The sequence below is a fragment of the Mytilus trossulus genome, chromosome 6, assembly GCF_036588685.1.
Source record: "Mytilus trossulus isolate FHL-02 chromosome 6, PNRI_Mtr1.1.1.hap1, whole genome shotgun sequence".
Classification (NCBI taxonomy): domain Eukaryota; kingdom Metazoa; phylum Mollusca; class Bivalvia; order Mytilida; family Mytilidae; genus Mytilus; species Mytilus trossulus.
This window is the reverse complement of record NC_086378.1, coordinates 77936740-77964626: the sequence shown is the minus strand read 5'-3', so window position 1 is coordinate 77964626 and position 27887 is coordinate 77936740. Positions and strand designations below refer to the sequence as shown.

Sequence of the window (27887 nt, the reverse complement as noted above, 5' to 3'; positions counted from 1 at the left end):
TTTGGGATAGACAAGTACCGCGACACGTCTTATCGCAATGTGAATTTACACTAAAAAAAAAAGAGAAAACAAACGACGCAACGTTAAAATGTAACACACACAGAAACGAACAATAATATAACAATGGCCATCTTCCTGACTTGGTACAGGACATTTTTAAAGGAAAAAATGGTGGGTTGGACCTGGTTTGGTGGCCTGCCAAACCTCGCACTTTAATGGCAATGTTAAATATAACATTGAAATGACAACATAATATTACAGGACTACAATACAAATAAATAGGAGAACATATTAGACAAAGAAATACATGATTAATAGATAACAAAAAGCACCAGGATTAAAATTCAATACGCCGAAAACGCGCCCCGTCCACATAAGACTCACCAATGACGCTCAGATATAAAAGATCGAAAGTGAAAAAAAGTACAAAGTTGTACAGCACTGAAGATCAGAAGTTGAAAAAGGTTGTTTCAAATACGGCTATGTTTTTATGGTTGGGATAAGAACATCCTTAATATTAAGAACAATTAATGCTATTGCAAACAGTAAATTATATCAATTGAATATAAAACAGCTATACATAACGAAACTAAAGTATTAACTAATTACAGAAAACTAAACCCGAATACATAATCATAAAGTCATGCTGAATTACTGAAATCTTCACAATTTCAGAATTTTAGTTAAATTTCCGTCTTAAACGAAAGTGTTAATTCATAATATTGATTTGATGATAAAACATAACATATATAAAGGTTGAGGATGAACACGGATGCGACCACTTTCATTTTTGACAAAAACTAACTGAAAAGTGATGTTTTTTTGATATGTTTGATAGATTTCTCATATTTAAGCTCGAATTGGAGCGTTTTTCATGACTAAATCAGATAAAATCTTTCACATAAACTAACTGCGTCAATTGACATAGACACTTAAGTGATTAAAAAGTGTCCAATATCTTTCGTTAGATGAACTTGAAATTTGAGGCCAAAATCAGTCCTAACCGAACCTATTCCTTTGTAGGATCCAATATGCAGAAGAATCAAAGGAAACATAAATATTCTTTAACAAAGATGGTCCCTTAAAAATGCCATGTAGATTTATAGATTTAGAGTAACTTGAATAAAAATCCCAGAATTCATATTGTCAACAGGATCTATTTAGTACTCATCCACTGTCACTTATGAATGTATTTACAACAAAGACTCTTTGTGGTTTTATTTATTTACAATTGCAATGCAAGACATAATATAATAAACACATAATGATTGCCATATAAATTTTTTATGAGCTTAAAAGTATGGAACATTTATGTATGTCATTTACATGTCCGTGACCTTTTTTCAAGTTAAGAATTCATTGATTAAAAAAACATTCATAGATGAGTTCGTTGTACTGGCGTGAAGTGAGATATTCAAAACGAGAGACATGTGTCCATTATGGATGCACAGCCAAAAAAGAAATAAATTTTATTAAAAAAACATTAAAATTTGAGTTCGTTGTACTGGCGTAAAGTGAGATATTCAAAACGAGAGACATGGATGCACAACCAAAAAAGAAATATATTCCATTCTTTTTGCATTTGGGGTTTTCCATTAATTGTATTACTTATATATAGATAGGAACTAGTGTAACCAGTTCTGTAACAGTACGTACTATTTATAAAGTTTGTTGTTACGTATAAAAAGTCCCGATAAATTTTTTAGCGGTTTTTACGGGTGGGGTTTTATGGTACTATATAACGTTTGGTATTTCAATGTATAAGTAATGAGTATCAAAGGTGCTCGCAGTCACGTCTAATCGTCATGAGGCAAGTCGCATTCAGTGGCGCACCCAGAATTTTCATAAGTGTGGGCCCACTGACTGCCTAAGAGAGGGTCCACTAACGTCACGCTTCAGTGATTCCCTATATAACCACCCACATTTTGTCCACAAAATGTTGGGGAGGGGGGGGGGGCTATATCCGCCTCTGTCCATTAGTACATATACAGTTGCTGCTATGTTTATTTCATGAATTTATATACATGTATGTTGTTTGAATCATGGAAACATATGAAGTTAATGAAATTAACAGTACCAAAAAGTATAGCCAAATCCGTGAAAGTAAATAACACATGACACAGGTAAAATGTGTTTGTTCTTACTGTACTATAGTCTAATTAATACACAGCTAACAAGCTTTAACTACCGCAAATAAATACTGCACAGTTCAAATATACCTTCAGGGGCGGCTCCTGGATTTTGAAAAGGGTGTTATCCTTAAAAAGCAATCAATAGCACCGAGTGTAGTGAGACTTAACATTTATGACAATTTTATGCTAAAACACGATACGTTTTTCAATCCAATAGTGGACGACCTGTTCACCCCAACCCCGAATCCGCCATCTGCCTTAAAGTTACGACAAGGTTGGTCAACATCGAAGTTTCGAAATACGAAAAAAGAAAGGTTTCTCATTCCTTTCTTTATTATTTTGTGTATACAATGTAAATCTTAAATCAGTGTTTTAAAGTCAGAACAGATAATAATGATTTTGGTAGTTTGTATAAAGTGACTATTTTGGGATGGAGTTTAATGAGAATAACATTTAATTGTTGATAAGTTTAACAACATCAAACAATAATGACCGTTTAATTGGCTTCTGACTCTAGATAAGCATAAAAACGACGAATGTGGCGGGATTAACCATGTTTGTGAGACCAAATGACAATTATCAAACCTCCAAAACGAAGAAAATATCACAATATATTGTCAAAATAATGGAATTATATGCGACCGTCATCAAAGTGTGAGGTTTTGCTTGTTATAAAACAGATAATTCCACAATTGTCTACACAAGGAAATGCTTTTGCCAATTCTGGAATATGACAGTTGATTCCATTCATTTGATGCTTGTGAGCGTTTGATTATGTCATTAGATAAAGGACTTTTCTTTTTGAATTTTCCTTGGAGTTAGATATTTTTATTATTTGTCTTTTTGATTACCGTATCGATATACGTGATTTTTTTAAATTTATTTCTTTTTGAAATAACTGTAATGCATAATATTCCTCTTCGTCATTATCACCTATGATATTTGAATTTATATAGAATCTTTTTTTTTTATATTCAGTTATTCATTTTTAGCCTCAAATACAAAGATTTAGGAACATTGAACAGACATTTATTGTCCATTTGGGAAAAAAGAAATACTAATTTCTTAGATTGTTTTTCAGTATATAGAAATAAGAAGATCCGATATGAGTGAAAATGAGACAACTCGCCATCATCGTCACAATGTGTAAAAAGTAAACAACACAAACCATATTACAAGATGCTCTGAAAAGATCAGCAGTTCGGGACTGAAGTCTCATACACTAAATTCTCTTATGGCAAATTGAAAAAAAGGAGTGCTAAAAAATACTCGATAAAAAACGACAAACAGGAAAAGAGGCATACAATAGAATTTTGAAAACTGCACATGTAATTGGCATAAGACTGTTGTCAACCATGTCCATTAAATAAACCTTGACAATTTTAATTTGCTAAACACTCATTTTCAAATCCACCGCCGCCTCTCCTTACAGCTACAAATCATGTACCAAATTGTGCAGAATAACATGGGATTCAATAAATTCATTGTTTTTCTGCTGTTATTATTTAATATATTTTGTATTTAAATTTAGAAAATCATGGGTTTTTGAATATTCCGATGGGAAAGGGCAAAATCACATTGTATAGACCATGATGACTGTGTCCGAAGAAGAGCATTGCTCTCAGTCGAGCTTACGTAACTTAAATGTAAATAGCAAACCTTTATTATGGACGTACTTTCCAGAAACACTATCTTTGGAACACAAATATACTTATTTTTATGTTGTTACAAGTAACCTCCATGGTTGTTTGATATACAAATGCAATTAATGCATCCATAGTCTGCCGACTCTGAGGTTGTGTGTCCGATTCCCACACGTCCTCGACGTTCATTTGACCTCAATCTGAATTGACTAGGATTGTCAGTGTTCATTTCGAAGAATAGTGATTCTCTCCATCACATTATATTTAGTTCCGTTTCATGTGTGCTCGTTTAGTTACATTTGTGTTATTTTTCATCTCAGTATACCACTTACAGTTCTGTATAACATTGCTCACCTGGCAATTCAACTTAGGCCGTGTTCACATTGTCTTAAACTCGATGTTGTGTTACTCACACGTAAACTAAACACAATTACGTGCCCATTGATAAAACTCAATGCTTACAATTTTTTTCTACATGCAGTCGATAGTCAATGTAGGCCGTGTGTATATTAAGTGTGCACACAACTAGGTGTTTAGAACATTAATTTTACCATGTATAATAACAATTGTTAAAAAGTTCTTTACAGAAATATTTTTCTAAACTTCATATATTTATTTGTTATAATTTTTTTTTTACGTAGCTTTACTTATCCCTTATCAAGACTCAAAGCATCATCATTGCCAAACACATAATTAATCTGAGAAGGTCTTCCCGAATCGACGTACAAAGAAACATTTGCCACTGGTCTTTACTGAAAAACGATTCACTTAAAAATGCATATCTTAAAACAGAGAGACGTAAATTGTACTTTTTGTCTAGTATCTCAAGTCCGTTGATAGTTACTAAAGGTACCAAGATTATAATTTAGTACGCCAGACGCGCGTTTCGTCTACATAAGACTCATCAGTGACACTTCAAAATATTTATAAAGACAAACAAGTTCAAAGTTGAAGAGCTTTAAGGATCCAAAATTCCAAAAGGTTGTGCCAAATACGGCTTAGGTAACCTATCCCTTGGATAAAAAAATGCTTATTTTTTTTCGCATTCTACACAATTAATTAAAAAAAAACATTGCCCCTCCCTTTGGCAAATACTCATTGGACGTGTGAAGAAGAAATACAATTTGCAAGAAACAGAAAAGATAGAAATGTAGTGATCCTTAACAACGCAAGAACGCTGCTGCAGCCTACGTTTTCTAATGCGTAAACGAGACAAGTTTAGTATCTTTTAACTACTGCAAAAATTCAAAATGGCTTTTATAAAGAAGCAACCACCTAACTTCAGAAAAAGGGGGTTGGGGGTATGTGTTTCTTTTTCTCGCGTACGTTTTTATTCAGTTTGTTTTCTATGCTAGCAATCCAATAATTTTTGTTCAATATTTTACAGTATAATGTATGGAGAAACTCTGGATTCAGAATACTATTTCTTATCTTCGGTATTACCAAAAGATATCTTCTTTTTTATCAATAAGGGGATCAGACTATTTTTCAAGGAAAAATCCAGTGCCCCCCTTTTCGAAGTCAGATTGTCGTTTCAAAACTGCTAGAGAAATTGCCCGAAAATGTTGCATTTGGTTCTACGTAATAAACATTTAAATGACATATAGTTAACAAGTGTGAACAACTTTTATGTGCATGTAAATAAACAAAGTGTATAGATGTGAAACCAGTGTACATTACATTAAACCAATTGTAAACATTTTTATTATACATGGCGTTTTGTGTGAACATGACCTTACTTCGTTACAAAACACAGTCTTTTGATCACTCTTCAGTTTTATTGATTTTTGAATGGTCTTTCCGACTTTTTTTCTTGGTCGTGGTGGAAAATTGTGTCTGTCTTTCTTCGACCTGGTAATTTTTATTTCCTTCTAAATAGCTTTATGATTTTTTATTTCACATAAATGCTGAAATGGGTGTTCCTTGTATACTTTTTGTTTTTTATTTTGTAAACTTTGAATACGGAATTTTCTTTAACACTATAATTTTTATTTGGCTTTAATATTCTAAACTTATTAGCTTTTTGCTAAAAAGCAGATTGAACTTTAAGTATATTCTTTTCTTTATTTCAACTTGTCTGCGTGTTCAGACATCACAATATATAAGCTCGAAGTCGTGACACGTCTTTACATAAAAATAACCCAACGATAACAACAATGAGAGACGAAAAGAAAAAAAAACCTTAACTAAACATAAAACAAAGGTACATATAACCCGATGTTCTCCTTTTAACTTACGACACAAACACTAAAATTTTTGAAAATAAATCTGAAACTAATTTACGACCACAAAAATGTGATCACAACGTATCAGCTTACAAACGTGACACTTATGGTATATGAAAAAACGCAACAATAACAAAAATGACAAGACGAAAAGAAAAACTCTATAACAACCGTAGCACATATCACCAACTCTTGTGATTAAGGTGATTATATGCTAATCAGAAAATATACCAAACAGTTACAAGTACATGTATTAAGATATTATGTTTGTGCAAGTAATATTCAATAATAAAAAATAATTTACAATAGAGTTCTTGCATGATGTTCTTACAATTTGAGCATGATGCGTCTTACTACATTGACGCTCTAAGTCTTGCTTCACTGACACGCTGAGTCTTACTACTCAGACTGTCTGATAGTTACTTCACTAACACCTTGAGTCTTACTTATCCGACAAGCCGAGTCTTGCTACTTTGAATTGCTGCATGAGTCTTACTACACGCTGAGTCAACGTCTTAGTATTCTCAAACACTTCGTTTTACTTCATTGTGACGTTCAGTCTTACAAATGTAACACGTTGAGTGTTAATTCTTCGACAAACTGGATTTTTATCAATTTTATACTTCTCTGATATGCTGCGTTTTCTTCTTTCACAGGTTGTGTCTTTCCTCTCTGACACATAGCGTCCTACTACTTCGTCTTGATGAGGCATACTACTCAAACAAGCAGAATCGTACTACACTAACAAGCTGCGTTTTCCTTATTTGACACGATGCATCTCTTTTATTTGACACACTGCGTCTTCCTAATTTTGACAAAATGCGTATTCTTTATTTGTTACGATGTGTTTTTCTTATTTGAGACACTACCTCTTCCTTATTTGACATGCTGCGTCTTCCTTATTTCTCACACTGGGTTCCTTATTTGACACGCTGTATCTTCCTTATTTCACACACTGAGTCTTCCTTATTTGACACCATTCCGTCTTCCTTATTTGGTACGCTGTGTCTTCACTATTTGACACGCTGTGTCTTCCTTATTTCGCACACTGAGTCCTACTATTTGTACACACTGAGTCTTACCACTCCGACTGACTGAGTCTTAACCACTCCAACTGGCTGAGTCTTACTACTACCACTAGCGGAGTTTTAGTACTCGAACTAAATGAGTCAAGCTACTGTGACATGCTACATTCTTACAACTCTGACACTCTACTTCCGTTACTCTTTCTACCTTCTAGCTGTGTATTAGCTGTGTATAACTACTCGAGAATCAATACACTGATATGTTCCGACACGCTCCAATACGCTTTGTTTTGCTATACATAAATTAGCGAAGTTCTACTACCCCAACTAGCTAATATACTAAGCACGCCACCTCGTCTTACTTTGACACACTGAGTCTTACGACACTGACACGGGGAGTAAGATTAAATTTGGTCAGGTTCGAAGGGAAATTAACACTACACTTTGATACTTAAGTGTATCCCTTTTGAAGTCGAACTGACCAGGTGTTGCATTCAAGTAGTAAATTAACAGAACCATCGGATAATAGTATTGCTTTTTCGATCCCATATTTATATATGACATCCCATACAAATTTACGACTTTGAAGATAACAATTCATTTTCGTTTCAATAATGCATAACAATAATACGATACAGATATGTTTTGTCAAAACATACTTAAATTTATAAATATTGCAAAGTACATTGTTGGCAATTTGTTGGAAATAATATTAACAAATTAAGACGTTAGGGAGCTTCTATTTGGTTTTAACGGAAGGCTAGGATGAGAAGTTTGGCCTGCATATTTTTTTGGTTGTAATTTCTATCCTGCCTTTTCAAATTCAACCTCATCTCCTCAACACGCCCTAATCGAGTCCAAGATATCACTTAATGTGTTAAATAAACAAGACGAGCCTTCCTTTTGAACTGCCACTCAATCTTCTGATTGTTAAGATTTTTCACTTTATTGATATACAGGCTTTTCATTCATCTTGAATTGATTCGTTATAAAAAAATGTTCGACAAATATCCATAAAAATTGAAGGTCGAATGATCGAATATAGCAATTTCCGAATACTGCAAATATTAACCCACATCTAGCAGATCTATAAGATGATTTAAGTCTTGCTAAAGTTATCAGTACACATATTTACATGTGTTACAGTAGTCTTTCATATTTTAAAGTCTTGATGAAGTATTAAATTTATTCAACAAAATATCATTTTTTTTTGGAATCTGCAGAAACGATTTCTCATCTAAATTCAATTTTCTGTGGTTTTGTTTTAAGCATATTTTCAGTCAATATACGAACATTTCGAGACATTCTAATGCCTTTACGGTGGGAGTAAATATAAAATATGTACGCATAAAAAAGCAAAAACAATAATAAGACACAAATGGTGCAAATATTACACATTATTATGCGATTGTCTGGCAGTTTTCTTGTTCATCCTCCATATAGAAACATTGAGCTGTCTTTGGTTTCTATACAACTTAGGTTTACTTGAAATGTCAATCATTTTCCAATCCCTGAGACTTCCCGCTGTTATCACCATGAGACTTTCAAAGAAACATTGAAACTACTTTAGCAGGTTCTTCAACTTTCAATTTCTCTAACCAATATGTAGCCATTGGCCCCTTTCCCTACAATCATTGTCAAATCATTAGTGTATAATTTATTAAAAAGAGCAGTGTTTTTTTCTATTGTTACCTCGCTAGACCCTACGATTAGTTGAAAAATGAGTTTAATGTCCGAGTTTTATGATTGATCAATTGATTGATTTCTCGATTGGTGTTTGCTTTATGCGCATCAGCGCAAAAATGCTTTATCACGGCGACCAAAGATTATATATGATTTCGTAATGAATTTGGTCACGTAGAAAATGATCATACTTGTTCAAATCAAACTGCGATGTCTATAATTTCTACCATATTTAATTTAGTTTATATACAATTGCAAGTATGACAACACATATACGATCACAATGTTTCATGTAAAAATAATAATATTTTTACAGCTTTTATTTGTATACCCTTACAATACGGACCGTCAATTATAGACTTCACATTACCACAGAGATCAACCATCATATACCTGAATCTTAAAACACATCCCGTCTAACTAATCACCTCTTAGGCTCTACCTAACAAATCGGGGCCATCCTTTATAGACATCTATCTTATAACACATATCGTCCATTATAGACATAAACCTTACAACACATGCCGTCCATTATATACATCTATCTAATACTTACAACGCATGTCGTCCATTATAGAATTGAACCTTACTACAATATCCGTTCATTATAGAACCAAACCTTACAACACATGCCTTCTAATATTGACCTCTACTTTACAACACAAGCTGTCCATTGTAGACCTCTGCCTAACAAAACATAACGTCCATTATAGACCTCTACCTTACAAAACTTGCCGTCAATTATAGATCTCTACCTTACAAAACTTGCCGTCCACTATAGATCTGTACCTTACAAAACTTGCCGTCCACTATAGATCTCTACCTTACAAAACTTGCCGTCCATTATAGATTTCTACCTCACAAAACTTGCCGTCCGCTATAGATCTGTACCTTACAATACGTGCCGTCCAATATAGATCTCTACCTTACAAAACTTGCCGTCTATTATAGATCTCTACCTTACAAAACTAGCGGTCCATTTTAGATCTCTACCTTACAAAACTTGCCGTCCAATACAGATCCTTACCTTACAAAACCTGCTGTCCATTTAAGATCTGTACCTTACAAAACTTGCCGTCCATTATAGATCTCTACCATACAAAACTTGTCGTCCATTAAAGATCTTTACCTTACAAAACTTGCCGTCCATTATAGATCTGTACCTTACAAAACTTGCCGTCCATTATAGATCTCTACCTTACAAAACTTGCCGTCTATTATAGATTTCTACCTTACAAAACTAGCCGTCCATTATAGATCTCTACCTTACAAAACTTACCGTCCATTAGAGATCTCTACCTTACAAAACTTGCCGTCCAGTACAGATCCTTACCTTACAAAACTTGCTGTCCATTTCAGATCTCTACCTTACAAAACTTGCCGTCCATTATAGATCTCTACCTTACAAAACTTGCCGTCCATTAAAGATCTTTACCTTACAAAACTTGCCGTCCATTATAGATCTGTACCTTACAAAACTTGCCGTCCATTATAGATCTCTACCTTACAAAACTTGCCGTCTATTATAGATTTCTACCTTACAAAACTAGCCGTCCATTATAGATCTCTACCTTACAAAACTTGCCGTCCATTAGAGATCTCTACCTTACAAAACTTGCCGTCCAATACAGATCCTTACCTTACAAAACTTGCTGTCCATTTCAGATCTCTACCTTACAAAACTTGCCGTCCATTATAGATCTCTACCTTACAAAACTTGCCGTCCATTATAGATCTCTGCCTTACAAAACTTGCCGTCCATTATAGATTTCTACTTTACAAAACGTGCCGTCCACTATAGACCTCTATCTTACAATACATGCCGTCTATTATAGACCTAACCCTTACAATACATGCCGTCTGTTATAGACCTAAACCTTACAACACCTGCCATCTATTGTAAACCTAAACCTTACAACGTAGGCCGACCATTACATACATATAGAAATAATTCCATAAAAATTACAATAGACTTTATCTGACACCAGAGTACGACCATTGTAGGCATCAACACATTAAAATATATAGACAGCCTCATGAATCATAAAAGCAAGACACCTAACTTGCTCTTTAGTTCTTTACATCATTTTGTATTTTTGTATTTGGTGGATATTAGACTAATTTGAAATACTACCATATCTTGTTATCTAAAATTGGACATTAGAGTAGCAAGTTTGTTCTGCCTAAGTGAAGGAATATTTACCTTACTAGGCACATAAAAAGAGCAAGATAAGTTACCTTAACATCAATGATACCTCTGAACTCCATTACAAAATTTCCATGATCGTTTAACAGAGCTTGTGTAACACAGCTTATGTGTATTCTTCCACCTGAAATGAAACAGACTTCAATTGGAATGATTATAATGATCCCTTGAATTGCTTGTACAAAGATTGCTCATATATCCATGTCCCTGTTATACTGTTACACCAGGAGCCATAGTAAACAACTATGAATAGTATCAACCTTTTGCTCTGAAATAAATCAAAAGTTCTCACTTTGAGATGGAAAACAGAAATAAAAGCACTGACTGTTCCTTTCATTCAGTCTTGACAAGTCTGATTAGGGATTTTGAGCTTTGTTCTTCTTTTACCATGCTTACACCATTTATCGATTATACAGCCAATTATATATAGAGAAAGGTATACCCCGTACCAGTGTGGTATACCTCGACACTTACCGGTATGTTGGTAACAATAAGGAATCATTCGACTTAAACATTAAAATCAACACACAAGGTATTCCCATGCTAGTTATTCGTATTATTTGAATTATGCGTTAGAACCTTTAACAACCCCACAGTCTAAACGTCTAGAGCAAGTGCGATGTGATAATTTCGCGTTAAAGAGGAACGTTCATATAATATTTCCAAGTCAATTGATAAGCTGAGCGCGTCAGGAAATTGTCTCGTCCACACCATTATGAAAACAATTCTATGTATGTCCACGGAAAATTTATAACTAGTCTTACCCATGCCGCTAGACTCCATTCTCGATGCTGTATTGACAGTGTCTCCAAACAAACAATATCTCGGCATCTTAGTTCCAACAACACCAGCAACACATGGTCCTAAAACATGTTAACTTAGATATATACATATACAATATGTAAAAACAGGACCTACTAAAATGTTAGACAACCAGCAGACAGCACCAAATAATAGATATAAGAAGATGTGTAAGGAGTGCCAATGCGACAACTCTCCATTCAAGTCACAATTTGTAAATAGTAACCATTATAGGTCACATTTTACAGACGAATGCTCGCTCATACTCACACAAAGAGGTATTGGGCAGCATCAATGTTACATTCCATAGCACCTTCATTTACCAATGACATAACTTGGAAAAATTTAATGCAAACAGGGTGAAATACCAATGAATAAAATACCTGGTTTTTTTTTAAACAATACGTTACAATTCATTTACATAACATGACTCTTTTATATGCTTCATTATAATCATTATAATTCGTTCTGAAATCAACCTTCATTTCCATATCAAATGTAACATTCATAATGACACAAGCTTCCACAATAAAGTGCAAAGGTAAATAAATTAAAAATTAAAAAAAAAATGATAGAAATCGTGTTTTCCTGATCATATAAAAAAAAAATTATAAGTTTTGAATGCTTCATTCAGTAATATTATAGAATTGTAATAGCGTTGACCTTGAGTACATTTTTAGAATTTTATTGTGGAAGTTTTTGTCATCATGCATGAAATATAGCATGCATGATGACACGAGCTTCCACAATAAAATGCACAGAAAAATAAAGGAAAATACTTACTAGAACCGTGTTTTCATGGTTCTAGTAAAAACCTGTGATTATATGTATTACATGCTTCTATTAGTAATTTTCATAGGGTTGTAAAAACGTTGATTTAATAAACTTGGGATTTGGGAAAAAAGTAGACAAAAAAAGAAAGAAGAGGAATATGACCATAATGTGGGGAAACCCCCACAAAAAAGACAGGAGAAAATGCATGAATAGTCATGATGTGTCTGATACTTAATGCACAAACACCGCAAAGGGTTGGTGCCTTTTAAGGCAGTTGTGATTATAACAAACAAAAATCTAAGAAATCAAAATCACTCAAGCTGAACACTCTTGGGTGATTATAGGACTAACTATCTTGAAAGCGCAAAACAACTGTCTAGTAGACAACAACATCAAATGTAAAGCAGGCACACTTCTAGTGTATGCAAATATCAGAAAGAGACAAAAATCGTTGATACAATTGACTTGGAAAAAATTTTGATCGATAAAAAAAAAGAACCTGATGAACAAACATCACTTATAAGATTTCGACTGGAACACTGTTGCTTCTTTCCGTTGAACTGGTGAACAATAAGAAAAAAGAAGGATATGCGACTTAATCATATGCAAAACAACAATAGCAACACAGTTTGGATGTTGGATCGGACGATGTACGTGAGGATATGTTTGTAAATTCTCAGAAAATCCTGTGTATGTCAATGAGCGAAGACAATGTGGTGAAGGAACTTTAGCTGAATTCACAGATTTAAAACAAAATCAAATCAAATAAGTATATCTGAACTTCTTTACAAGCAACTTATTGGAAAACCCAGGGCATAAACAGTAGTGGAGACCAACATGACGAAGACATCAACGCAGTTATATGGGCATGACACAACATGGACACGACAAAGAGAACACCAAAAGACTATTTTGCTTTAAAAATCAATCAATGCTTTTAAAAATATATTATAAGCTATTTGAGATCACTTTATATATTTTCTTTTCCTTAAAGATTGTTATATATCACTATATTGTTATAAGAGTCAACATTTTCCTCGTAAAGAGCTTAAGAAAACTCAGAGTGTTTCATTTGAATTAATATTTAGCTTGCATTTTGCACATGGTCTATTATAATTGTCATACAGCAAACATTGTTACAAACAGAGGGGTTTCCCGGAGAATTCACACACTTCGTCTGATCTAAAGGTGTTTGTTCCATAAATTTGCTTATATTTATGTGGCATTTTCTATGGTGATTCTTTAGGTGATTAAATTCTATACTTCAACAGACAGGAGTATCAACGTACCAAATGAAATCTTCATTGACCAGTCTCTGGGACAAGTTTGCAATTTCGCTGAGTGCAAAAGTAATCACCTTAATTTTTGGAGTCAACATGAAGTTGATACCTTTGTTGGAATTGGTTCCTTGATATGTGTCCTAAAAATCTTTGGCCTTAGCTACACTGTTGAAAAAGTTATGCCTCTTTTTCATCAATTTCCTCAGGGGAAATTGTTTCTTTCTCAAGGGAAAAAGATTTCCCTTTGAAATTTTGCTGCATAACTATTTCCTTTGCGGAAATTCTATTTTCTCTGCGGAAATGTACGGCTTCAATTTTTCCTTTGAGGAAATACTTTTCCTGTGAGGATATTTTTCAACTGCAATTTCCTTGAGGAAATATCTGACAACACTTTTAATGGAGGGAAAATTCAAGACCACAAATTTCCTCTAAGGAAAGCATTGTTCTCCAAATTACCTCTACGGTCATGGTTGTATACAAGTAATTCGTGTGCATCCAGTGTTGGATTCAGATGGAGGCGGTCGTGCCTAGCCCCTAATATTTGCAAAGCATGGGTTGTCCTTGGCTTAATAACGAATATTTCGATCAATTTACCTAAAAAGATAAGTTTACGCCCCTAATATTAAATCCTTGATCAGCCCCTGTCATGGAATGATCATCACTTTGTGTCTAATATGAAGATTCCCTGCTTTTGGGTATTGTGTTCTTTTCTGTTCAGTTGTTTTGTTTTCTGTTAACTAAACGGGTGTTGCTTTAAACGACGAAGACGTTTATTTTCATAGTCATACAGGAGTGCTTTATCACCTTTGGTGTTTTCCCTATTCTTTTTCTTCACAAAATCATTAATAACATTGTTTCTTGAGGTTGTAAGAATCTGGATCAGTGAAGTATAGGTAAGGCAACTATGTGTAAATTCAAAAGTTTATACATACCGAAAAACAAACAAGACAAAAAGACAGCTCTGGATGGCTCCAAAAAAGTCATTATGGAAAACCAAAATCTGGGATTTGGGAGTGGGAAATGGTGAAAAAGCCTTAACCAATTGGAATGTGGGATCCCCCCGGGGTCGGTTATTCTGAACAGTTAATTAATAACCTGAGCACGTCATGACATAGTCTTGCCCACACGGTTATGAAAGAGATTCTATTTAGTGTGCCCTTTATTGTGGGAGATCGTGTCATCAGAAATATTACATTTCTTTTGGAAATGAAGGTCGATTTTAGAATGACGTGCGTTGCCGTTAGCCAATCAAAATAACGTATTATTATGAAACATAAATGTCTTTAAACCTTTATCTGAAACAGGACGGACGGACGTATGAACATGCCGGAAAGCATTATGCCTCTTTACTATCGTATGCGGGGTATGAGCATGCCACACATTAATGACAGTTATTTGTATAACAAACCTGAATGTACTCCAATCCTTATCTGCAGAGTTCTACCCGGCATGTGTGGTATAGTATAACCGTTGACTTCCTGTCTGATTCTCAAGGCCATTGATGCTATTTCTGGTGCATGGTTTCCTCCGTTAGGTGTCGGTACACCACTGGCAACCATGTAAGCATCTCCAATCGTTTCTACTTTATAAACATCATACTTATCTATGCATTCGTCAAACAAACTAAAATGAAAACAGAATTATGATTATGTGAGTGATTATCACTTGTAGTGGGAAGTTAAAAAATGCATCAATTATTACTAGCAGTTTCAGAATCTAAAGAACTATTGGTAATGTCGTACACTAATATGAAAACAACGTCACATCATTGGTTTAGTTTTTATTTTTGATGATGCGTTTAACCAATCAAGACGTTTTGGTGCACACTTTTGAGAACGTTACCCAGAATGCATTAGATTCTGAAACGGCGAATTTAACATTCTACAACGCAATTATGTACATATAATCAGCGGCATACACAATTATTTTTAAAAATAGCTATTTGTAAACACCCCACATCAACGTTAAATTTTTCACTTTTCTAGTCAATGGACGGATAGTGTGATTACTCGATGGATGGATACATTGAAGAAAGGATGTATGAGTTCATGAATGGATGGATAAACGGATGATTGACCGGTTCAGTAGATGAATGGATTGATTAGTATTTAACTTCCATTGGTTATTTTAAGTCGTCCGATTTGTGTTATTTTTCATAGTGATTAAGCTTATAAACATGATGTAGACTATTGTACTCCTGGTTTTGATTTTTTTAATCTATTATGTCCGTGTGACTTTGTTCACACTTCGTTGTCAATATAAAGAATGTTATGTAACTGTCATACAAATGAGAGGTAAATTAGCTAGCTATAACACCAGGTTTAATCCACCGTTTTTTACATATGAAAATGACCGCACCAATTTAGGAATATGTATGAATGTTGTGATCCATTCGTTTGATCTTGCCATTTGATTAAAGACTTTCGGTTTTTTTGGAGTTTGGTAGTTTCTTTATTAAATGTCTTTTGCCATTTATCTAATTTCCCATTTAGGACAAAGTTTCATACCAAAATATGAGTCGTCCGCGCTTTAATTGATATAATATTTATTAGATTTTTTTAAATTCGGTCATCGTAAAATATATAATGCTATTCTTTTTGTATCGGAAAAGAACGTTTTTTAAAGAACACGATGGAATATAACAGTTTGTATACATCCTATGTACACATAATTTTAAGATAAAATCTCAGTCGAAACGCCATAGCATATTTAATCTAAACTTGGATATGATTTAAAGATGATTTAAATGAAATCAATTTGTTTCTATTGACTAAAGTAAAGGCTATTACGTGTACTATTTAGAAAATTATATTTAATCTTTTGTTCAGGTTCCTATAATTCTTATTTATTATGATAGATTATATTGATCATAATACAGTGAAACCTGACTAAACTGAATCCTGCATGAACCGAAAACCTGTCTAAACCAAATATATTCTTAAGCACCGTCATATCAAATTGCAAGCGTTGTGAACCTGAGAAAAACAAACATCGGCCAAAACCGAACAAAATCTTAAGTCTGGAAGAGGTTCTGTTTGAACAGGTTTCACTGTATAAATACTATTACAAGTACCTGTATAAATCGTTGAGTAGGTTAACAATGTCAAGTGGTTGACTTTGAACTCCTATTGTGGTAAAACCTACGATATCACTAAAGTATATTGTGACGTCATTGAAATGTTCAGCATCAGAAGTATTCCCTGTTTTCAAGATATTAGCAATTTTCTTTGGTAACATCTGATAAAGTAGATTATCAGTCTTTCTCTTCTCTTGCGCTAGCTCGTCACTTTTCCTTTTGACTTTACTGGCATACTTTGACAAGTTTCCAGTCAGTGTGGCAATACAGTACATGTACCAAGTGGACAAGATGCCACTAATTGTTATAGCAACTATTAAAGTGGACAGAAAAAGTGTAAACTCAAATTGTGCGATCGATTGTAGGTCTTTTAGACCAGATCGTATTTCTTCATTGATAGACTCACGAATTTCGAAGAAGATATCAATAAAAACTGTCATATTACTAAACCATTCCGTACTGTAAGCTTCTCTTTCAGGCAAAGAAGTAGAACTGCAAATGTTTTCATACTCCATGAATAAATGAAATGAATCATGAGCATTTATAAAATTTGACAAATTAGCCGAGCTCTGTTTGTGTTCTGTTAGCTGTATTTCAATCTTTCTGTCATGATACATAGCCGTGTCTAAAAAAGCAGATGACCTTCCTTGCAATGACTTGTAGTTTGTCTCTATATCTTTAGATGGCCATCCACATGACGTAAAAAATGTCGTCCCAAGAGCTCTTTGTATGCCTCTGTCATCTGTCATCGATAACAAAGCGCCACTAGCCACAATTAACACTTGCACCGCAGCGTTATCTGGGGGAGTTACAGACTGGGAAATATACTTCAATAAAGCGTTTGTTAGTGTTGTATAATAGTCTAAATTATACACAATATCCATAGATCTGATATCAACATCCTGTCTATGTCTGTTTAAAGAAAACATTAAGTCATCAACTGACCATTGAGTGTTCCGCATAGAAATACCCTCGCTAGGCCAGTTAACGTTCCACAAACTAGTGTTTGTTTCTTGTCGAAGTACATGAAGCTGATCTAATATAGAAGTTGAAAAGTTTGATGCCCATATGAAGGATGTAGACATGCCTCGTTCTCGCTGAAGATGTTTAACTAGGTCACTGATCTTGAGACTGTGGTTAATACTGTCTATAGCTGTAGATGTACTCTGTCGGATTTCAGACGCTCGACTCAAAGAGAACGACGAAAGCATTAGCATTGCTGATATAGGTACGATGATGACAACGAACATTTTCCAGTGCTTGCAGAGTCTCTTTATAATAGATGCACTATTCTCTTCTATTACGGTGCTTAGTATCCGTCGGTCACTCTCGTTACCAACGCTCGACGCTTTGGATCCAAAATCTAACCGCCACTCTGGACTTATTTTCCCGCTTTTCGCGCCTTTCATCATTTCTCAAATTTGTTTTGGCATCTGATTTGTTGCTGCCTAAAAAAAAATAAGGAAAGAAATTGGTATAGAAGAAATTCAAAATGCCAAATGACATGTACATTTATGGTATTTATTGTTATACTTTAAATGTACATTGTCCAGTTATTGACTAAAACTTGTTTCGTTTCAAATAAGATTACCATAACAATACACTGTCTGGAAATATCTTTTATCATTTTATACAAGGCAACAAACACATAATTCTTCTGTATCGTTTTTATTACACTAACGCAGCAGAGGCCAGAGAGATGAAATGACAACGTGCATGTACCAAATATTTTTTTCCTTTCAGAAGCATGAACTTTCTGAGTGTTAATTTCTTTTTCTTTCTTTCACATAACCGATGGATCATATAGGTAAACAACAAATATTTACAGCCTCAAATTGAATACAAATGAAGATGACAAAATGGAGATGCTATCTATTATAGCATATACCAATCATCTTCAAATAGAGCCTGATTCATTCCTGAAAAACTTTACCCGATGGAACCAAACAGTGCAAATAATAAACCCATTTATAAATGAGTGATAAAGTCAATCAACACACCTCCTTTGTCGGGTTTTTACTCTTTTTTTAATGAGATCAAGATCGATAAGCGAAACTAGAAGGTGGGTTAATATTTTTATGTCACCATGTAATTAGTCATGATACTACGCTTAATGAGGTTTTTAAATAAACCACGATTTCGGATTATTAGAAGACTATTTCTGTCGATTAAACACAACGATCATGTCCAAATTATAGAAACGGAAAAAATAGACACACCGCATGAGGAGACGTGGTATGGTTGCCAATGCATATCGAGGAGATGTTGTATGATTGCCAATGAAACATAAAGACGTATATGGTAGCAAAGACTGTTCCCCATAAGGGAGCAGTCAATATTAAATGAAAAGGGGGAGGGGTAGATGGTGATTTATTGGAGGTATATTTTTGTTAAACAAATTTATTTAGTTTTTCGCACTATCAGTCATATACTTTTCTCAACAATTTAACACTATAAGGTAAGGGGAAAATCTGCATTCAGAATAGTTTTTTGGTTATATGCCTGATCAGAATATTTTTTCTTCGTCAAATTATATTCAGAATATATTTTTAGAAAGAAACCATAACCTTCTTGAAGTTAAATGTGTTCCCTAGCCTATAATGCGCCCCTTTTGAAAATAAAGATATAAAACATAAAACAATCCAATGATATTTCGTTTACTTGATAATGATGTTTTGAACACATATTTGGTTACTATGATGTCTAAGCTGAACGAATATTCAATAGGACTAACGCTATTTAATAGTTGTATTTGAAGATATGACTCCTTTGTATCACAATATGTTATCATGTTTGTTTTAACTGTATAACGATAACTATATGCTTAACTGTTGTGCACAAGAAAGAAAAAATGGTCAGAAAATATGAAATATTGTTATCTTGCTACAATCTGACTATTTTTCTATAACAAAGTAATTAATAAATCAATTGATGAAAAGAAAAAATAATAGGGTAATTTGCAGGGAAGTTTCATTTGTCATAAATGAGTCATTTTGTGTCTTGTGGAGAGTAACTTCATTTACAATAGGACATCATTCAATTCTTACATTAAGCATTTGAAACCACATTGAATATCAGAAAAAATAGTAACTTCTTTAAATTATTATTTAAACGTTTTAGTTTGAACAGACTACAATGTAAGCCTTAAAATTTTCAACGCATATATAAAACTTATTTTCAATCCTTGAAGTGCCCTTTTTTATGATAGAAAACTAATGACATGTAATAACGTAGAATTAAACATCTATTTGTTCGTATATGGGGCATACATATTTATAAAGAACTGTTCCAGCTGCGTATGAAAAGATTTTCTCAATGCATAACAATGAAAAGTTTTCTTAACACCTGAGGCTGAGACTTTTGTTTCATAATTTCTAATATTTCTATTTTTATTAACACTGTCTCTTGATGTCTATTACACCATGTTATTTCAACAATAAAACGCTGTACAGGCGTCAACACAGAACATTGTTTAATACAATATAATTATATTATAAAGAAAGTTTTCTTTTATTTGAGTTGCGTTAGCGAAGAATATATGAGACATCTATTTCTAATTAACATAGAAGTTGTATATTATAGTGTTATTAAAGGAGCACTAGCTACGATATATATAAAAAAATAAAGTATGATTTTTTTTTAGATTAATCATTAACTAAATCGGAATAATGAAATAATAATTTGCTTTTAGCAATCAATTTGCTTTAATTTTGTTGAAATAAGCGATTATACATAATTTTTGACTGATTCACTTGCAAGTAAATACGTCATCATCATTCTAACCGGTATTCATGTGAACTTCAATTTAACCCCCTAGCTAGAGACTGACAACGCATGCATTGTACGTGAACTGGTTATTTAAAGAAAAAAATGTCAACAATGAAAGTGAAACTACGGTAAATCATTTGATTACTAATTCGATCCACATAAATCATTCTTATACGGTTGAAAACAATGAGAAACTTATATTTTAAATCTAAAAATTCAAATCAAACAGACCTATAAAGATCCAATTGCACGTGCTGGTTTAACCTATTCATATCTTTATTTGTGTTTACATCGCTTATATGGTCATCTGAGGTCAAATCGATAGTTAATTAGATGGCATCTGGATTTAAATACACACGAAACGAACCTAAATATCATCTACCCCATGCTCTGTAAACTGTTTATTTTAAACGTTTGATAGATTGGATAAATGTTTTACATTGTTATTAATCAAATATGAGAATTTGAGTCAAATTGGTGACCATGAATTTGACAGCTAGTGCCCCTTTAACTGGCTGTTTCGAATTCTGTATTGTATATATATATTTTTAATCTCCTTTTTTGTTCTTAAAAGAGAAATTGGTTTTGATAAAACAGTTCTAATGTAATTATCTCAATCTGTCAAATGCATTAACACTTGCAAGATGTACGTACGCGAGTTTTATAGACATTCTTTGGTGGAAAGAAATCTTTATTACTTGTATTTTTCTGTCCTCTAATTGAGATCGTACCACTGCTTGTATATGCATTATGAGTTTTAGGTAACAAACGAGTTATGTGACTGTATCAAATTATTGATTGGTACAAATTGTGCTCGTCTAATGACCAATTTGTGAGTAGACACTCGTAATTGAGACCAAACACGTATCATTTTTAGGATGATTAAACAATATTTACCAGTCGCCATGCTTCTTTTTTTATTATTATTATCAAACAATGATTCTGTAAATGCGATAGAGACAACTCATTATCGTTCCTATATTTTGTATACTGTCGGTTTTCGTCAATATAATACGTCCATATAATACTATGTTCTACTGTTAAAAGCTTCTTGTAATTCTCTTCATTTAATTTGACGACGATAATTTCAAAATAAGTTATAATACACAATTTCGTTTATTGACATTGAGGTTGACAACTTTGATTCATTTGAACTTAAATAATAAAAATTGCGGTCAATTTCCGTTTTATAGTGTGTTTTTGGAATGCACTCAGTTTTTAAATATGACACTATTCAGTATCAAAGAGTCGAAACTAAACAATATAAACATCTGGGATGACTTAAATTTAGTAGAAGAACGGAACAGTTGATATTTTTGACAATATTTTCAATTTGATTTATTCTTTTCCATTCGCTTCAACAGTACTTTTTAATTGAGCGGTTTCTACAATCAAAGTTTAACGCAATCTTCCAAAATTTGATTAACCGTTCAAAATATGTCTTAATGCAGCCAGAAAATATTTACCACTGTTTTGAAATTTAGTTTCTTTAATAGGAAGAATAAAACAATACGTCGTAGTGACATTAGCCAAAAAGTAAAACTACAAAACTCATAAAAGAATATAAATGTTATGATAGAATTAATAAGAATCTTGTGGTATGCTTGCCAATGAGATAACTTTTTACCAGCGAACACAATGACATGGAAATTTACAAATATAACGAAGAAGTAGAAGATCAAAAGTAGGAGTTCAATTGGCATATGAAATGTGAGTGCTTTGTAGGGTTTTTTTTGCCATTGTTTTGTTGAAGTGGCCTTATGATGTTTGTCTGGTTTTTTTTGAATGTTTTAGCCATTATTCGTGTTGGTGGCCATATAATTCTTCGTTGTATTGTTGAGTATATTTGTTGGTTTTTATGTTTTATTTTCGAATGTTTTAGTGAGTGACCTAAGACTACGTATACTGTGATGTTGTGTGCGTTTGATTTGCTATTGTTTAATTTTGTTGCTTTAAATGCGTGGTTGTTTTGTGGATGTACTTGCTATTGGTCTTCTGATGGAGTCAGGCTGCTGGGTTGTTTTTGTTTTATTCAGTTGCCTGCGGCTGATAGGGCGTTTTTTGACACTATTTGATATCGTGTTGTTAATTGACATTAGGCTTCTTAGATGTTTTGTGTGGTGTTTTGTTAGTGGACAAGGAATGCTTTTTGTGTTTTGTGAAGTGCATATTCTATTGTTATGTTCAGTGGCTTTGTGCTGCTTATATGTTGTAGAGCAATAGGTGAATAGTTGCTACTGTTTTTATTCAGTCACTTCAGGCTGCTTGAGTGTTTTGTGGTATGATTTTTGCTAAAAATAAATTATCATCTACATTAAACTGTGCATGTGTTTTGCTGGCATTTTTTTCAATTGTTTTATCAATTTGCCTTAGACTGCAATGTTGGTTTGCGGGATGTACAAAGAAAAATGTATACGACTCATTTTTGTTTTGTTGAGTGGCCTTTTGGAGATAAGATGTAATGTTTGTTATATGTGCTATTGTTTTGTTTAGTTTCATTAGACGGCTATAGTGTTTAGCGGAGTATATTTGATTATATTCAGTGGCTATGGGGGCTAAAATGTTATGTGTGTTATATTTGCTATTGTTTTTTTTCAGTGGTCATGTGTGGTTGAATGAGTTGTGGGGATATACTTTATATTGTTCTCTTAAGTGGCCTCAGACTGGATGGGTGCATTTGCCTTTTTCAGTTGCTGTAGGTTATTTGGGTGTCTTATGGGTTATATAAGCCATTGCTTTATTGAGTGGCCTAGTATGCTTGAGTGGTATGTGGCATGTACTTGTAATATTTTTTTTAAACCTAATGCTGCTTGGGTGTACTTGACGTTCTTGTTCAGTAGCCTCGGATGCCTCGGTCTTTCTTTATTGACCTTAGGGTGCTGGGGTGTTTTGTAGTGATTTCGTTATAATAAGGTGACCAATGATAATACATATTTCTATAGTTAAGAAAGAAATAAGAAAAGAGTCTAAAATTCCTGCTTAAGTTTAAGTGTATGATGGAATTGGAAGATGCCACCTATTTCTGCGGTGAAATGCACAGTGAGGATTATATCGCCCGTCTTTCCGTCTATTTTGGATTTTAAAACAAGTTACGCGAATTATTGTTTTCTTTGTTCTTTTCCATAAGAATATTGGATTTTCATTTTCAGTTAAGTTATCTGATTCAGTGTGTTAAAATGTTGATAAAATAATTAAAAAAAAACAAAAAACAGGTGCGTTTTATTTCTCCGACGAAATCAAAACCATTGTTCGTCTATTGACAAAAAGGTTGCCAACGAGTATTTGAGCACTCAAGTATCGCTCGCTGGTAATGAGTGTCGAATACAAAAAAATATCAGGTTACCTGTTTTATGTTGCTGCCACTATTAAAAAAAATAGATAAATAGGATAACTGTTATTCTAAGACTTACTTTAACTTATCTAATGGAAACATATGTCCTTCATTTTGGGAAAAATTGTAGATTTGCTATTGTCTTCGTTTTTTGTTTATATTGACAAAGTACAAACATTTTGTATTATCAATTATACAATTTCTAAATTAATGACAGATGTTAGATTAAAGTGTTGAAATATTCTTGGTACAGAAAAAGAATAGACCGAAGCTTTCAATATAGGCTTTTGTTTCGTTACCCTTTTTTTCGCTTTCGATTTGTTTCTTTCGTTTCATTACCTTTTACATGTTGGACTTAAAAAAGTTCTCATCTACTATTATCATGTGTATCTGACTTGCTTTTTATATTCATTGGTAGTGTAAAAATAACATGGATAATATTTTAACAAATACATAGATAATAATAATAATAATAATAATGATAATAATAATAATAATAATAATAATAATAATAATAATAATAATAATAATAATAATAATAATAATAATTATTTAATGATAATAATTTAATAATAATAATAATAATAATAATTTTGAAGATTTATTGCACTAGTGCAATATTAGAATTTATTGCACGCTAACTTTTGGTTACTTTCTGTGGGAAATATTATATTGCTATGCAATACTGATAATTACAATGATAATACTATAATAACGATAGCAATAATAAAAGTCAAAATAAAATAATAGAAATAAAAATAATCATCATAAAGCTTAAAACAATTAATTAAAATTAACTAACCTGTTTTAGTACATGTATTTGATTAATAATTTTTTTATTACTCCTAATGTTCTTTCTCCTTATATTTGTATTCGGTAATTAACTATACTCTGAAGATATACAGCTTATTTATTATATCTTATAACGAAAATCCATCAGCCTGCTATTGTATTGGTCACCTTATTAACGAGTCTACTACAGCCCACTGAAGTGTCTAAATAACAATAACTTTCCGTTCAACATAGATAAAGGTATAGACCATAAAGCATAATAATCCATTATAATTACAGCGGTTTATATAGTTGTTACATGTCATAGCAAATCATAGTACAAATCAATAGGATACCATCCTTGTAATTCGGTTACTTGTTTAACGTATTGGAGCTGGATAAGATTTGATATTTATAAACCAAATTTGATGTGTTTAATCATTTGATTTTTTCATTTGATAAGGGAATTTCCGTTTTGAATTTAACTAGGTGTTCAATATTTTTGTGATTTTACTTTTTAATATTGTCGCGTTAATCAAACTTAGGTGTATATTCGTAATTGGGAGTTATTTCAAACTTTTATGAAACTCATAGAAGTGAATCTGAATGTAAAAAATACTTTTCAAAGCATTTTAAGATATATATAAAAAATAACAAAACTAATATGATACAGAGGTATACATGTATAATTGTATATAGGATAGTGTAAAGGCGCAATAAAGATCTAGAGAAGTTAGTGTCTCGTTAATTTGTGATTTTTTTTTCGAAATTCTATCATGCAAAAAAAAATGTGTAGAAATGGCGTGTCTTCATTAAATAATATGAGGTTCATTGCGCTGAATTAATCATTGGAGGGAAAATCGAGACAATTTTCATGAGTTCGATTTCAAAGCGTCATATATATACAACTCGTCTAAACATCAACCCAACAATGTTAGATCTGTAAATTTGCTTTCGCAAATTTTTGGTTCTTCCCTCGCCGGGATTCAAACCCATGCTACTGTGATATCGTGACACCAAATCGCCTGCACTGCAGCCGTCCCGCTAGACCACACGATCACCTGGGCTCTAAAAAAAAGAGCTTTCGGTGGGCATGTGTTACCTTTCCACATCAGTTATATATATATATAAATATCTTTCTTTTGACACAGAAATTTAAAACAACTATAGGTCACCGTACTACCTTCAACAATGAGCAAAGCAACATCACTTGACTAATTAAGCTAAACGTAGTTTATCGATTGCCAATTCGATTATATGATTATAAAAATGGAAACCAAGGTAACTAAAATAAATAGGGGGAATAGCATGAACTCTAAAAAGCGAGACGGGGTGCGGCGACAAGTTTAGCTTATCATGCTCTATGGAACGCGGGAAGCACATTAATAGATAAACACAATATATCAGGGATAATGATAGATTATCGATCGACCATTATAGATGTACGGCTTAAAGTATACTTTACTCTCGTGCCATTATGCTTTATATGCCCTACCTGCCATGTGAATTCACAGTCAGTCAAAATGTTGCAATCGTAAACCAAATAGGTCACAATCGGTAAAAATACACATTTATAGACATGTAATCTGTTATCTAAATTATAAGATCTAATACTTTGAAGACATGTTGCTAGTCAGTTGATACACAGACACATCATATCGGGCAACCCATTCGCGACGGTGATCGAAATGAAGTGTCGATTTAACTCGTTCTAATATCCGAGAAGCTCTGTTACAGCAGTTTGCCAAAACGAGTATAGTTTCTCAGTGTGTGGAAAGCGTAACACTTGCATCTTTTTTTTCATACAAATTCCCAATTTATTTATTTCTGAGTGTGCATAAAATGGAAATTAGGGGCCGGTGGAGATGTACCAAAATGAGTCGGGAATTTAAAGGTAAAGTAGTGATTTATTCTATTTTGAGCTAGAGACGATATGGTATTTTGTTTTTTTTACACTTTTTTAAGTTTACGGAACTAAAATGTTTATTTTTAATGCGCTGGTGTAAACTCTACCAAATCCATGCTTTTCCTATGAGAAACGGTCAACAGCGAAATTGGGTTTGCAATTAATTAAAACCTTTCAGTTCAATATACTTGTGTAGAAGTAGCAGAATTTACTGATTGGAAAATTACCAATTAGGTTATTATCGTTATTAATCAAATTTATATTGCAAACTATTTGACAACTTAAAGTGTACTTACCTTAAGAAATAATCCAGTTTGCTTTCTGCATACTCATACGTGGTTCACAGTCTAATGAATCTACAAAACTGCACGATTTATAGAGCAGACCTGGACTTCACTGGACAATATAGACCTGTCAGTCTCTATAAATGAAAACGCATGGAAGATGAAAATACATAATCGAGTATTTCGGTTTGAATTAAGTACATGGATTTTTTTTGAAATATTATTTGAAATACCAGTTTCCTACATACATTGTATATTGAATTTGTTAAAAGAACATGTATATTCAAATATTGATTATTAATTTTATCAAATATAAATAAACGACTTAATATTCTTTAATTAGTTACATTTGTCTAATAAATAAATTTCAAGATTGTACTTGTCGTTTTTTATTTGTTGGAGTTCATTAATACATATTCAGTTGTTTATTGATGTGCAGGCCGTTTCAATTATTAGGAACCGTTAGTAAAAATGCACAGTTCAATATCTTACCGGGCACACTACATTTGAGCGGGGGAAATGCACATAGGGTCACTTGAAGTGCTGACATCATAGGACATTTTAGCGCCGGAATATTAACCTTACCTTTCCAAAAAAGGTCTTTAGTAGCGAAATTTCCTGTGATATTTTTATATGAATTAAGAAAATATTTTTATAATGAAAAAAAAAGTTTTCAAAATAAATATATTTTACACGTTTGAACAACCGAGTCATTCCACTGGTACTAGCTAGTTAATAGTAGTGTAGTCCCGAGTTAATCTCTCTCTTCTTGTAAATGAAGATTCAATGAAGTCTATTATTATAATTCATTAGATATGCAAAGGACGAGGTATGATAAGAGGCATTTTTGGCCCCCTCTCCAAATGACTTCATATTTGATCCATCATTAGTCTATGCATAGTTACTTAAAAAAATGTTGATATTTTAATGTTTATGTGATTATTTGGTTGCTTAGCAACGGGTTTTATAAAACGAACTATAA

General features: G+C 33.0%; 1 protein-coding gene across 2 annotated transcripts; it reads right to left on the bottom strand.

Moving 5' to 3' along the window:
* Positions 1 to 5597: 5597 nt before the first annotated feature.
* Positions 5598 to 27122, bottom strand: LOC134721909 (uncharacterized). Of its 2 annotated transcripts, none has more exons than XM_063585197.1 (6): positions 26918 to 27122; positions 16843 to 18293; positions 15178 to 15392; positions 11679 to 11777; positions 10947 to 11038; positions 5598 to 8650 (listed from the first exon to the last, which is right to left on the bottom strand). In XM_063585197.1, exons 2-6 carry the CDS (start codon positions 18255 to 18257, stop codon positions 8570 to 8572), a joined length of 1902 nt encoding a protein of 633 aa, XP_063441267.1. In that variant the 5' UTR covers positions 18258 to 18293; positions 26918 to 27122; the 3' UTR covers positions 5598 to 8569. The 2 variants fall into 2 exon arrangements, with proteins under 2 accessions (XP_063441267.1, XP_063441268.1); XM_063585198.1 differs by lacking the exon at positions 26918 to 27122 and adding an exon at positions 24747 to 24923.
* Between the last annotated feature and the right edge of the window lie 765 nt (positions 27123 to 27887).

Excerpts from the sequence above, each read along its gene's own strand:
- LOC134721909 (XM_063585197.1), bottom strand. The coding sequence starts at position 18,257 with ATGATGAAAGGCGCGAAAAGCGGGAAAATAAGTCCAGAGTGGCGGTTA. Across the intron at positions 15,393-16,842 it reads CTACTCAACGATTTATACAG|TTTGTTTGACGAATGCATAG; the intron begins GTACTTGTAATA and ends TTTTCATTTTAG. Across the intron at positions 11,039-11,678 it reads AATGGAGTCTAGCGGCATGG|GTGGAAGAATACACATAAGC; the intron begins GTAAGACTAGTT and ends GTTTCATTTCAG.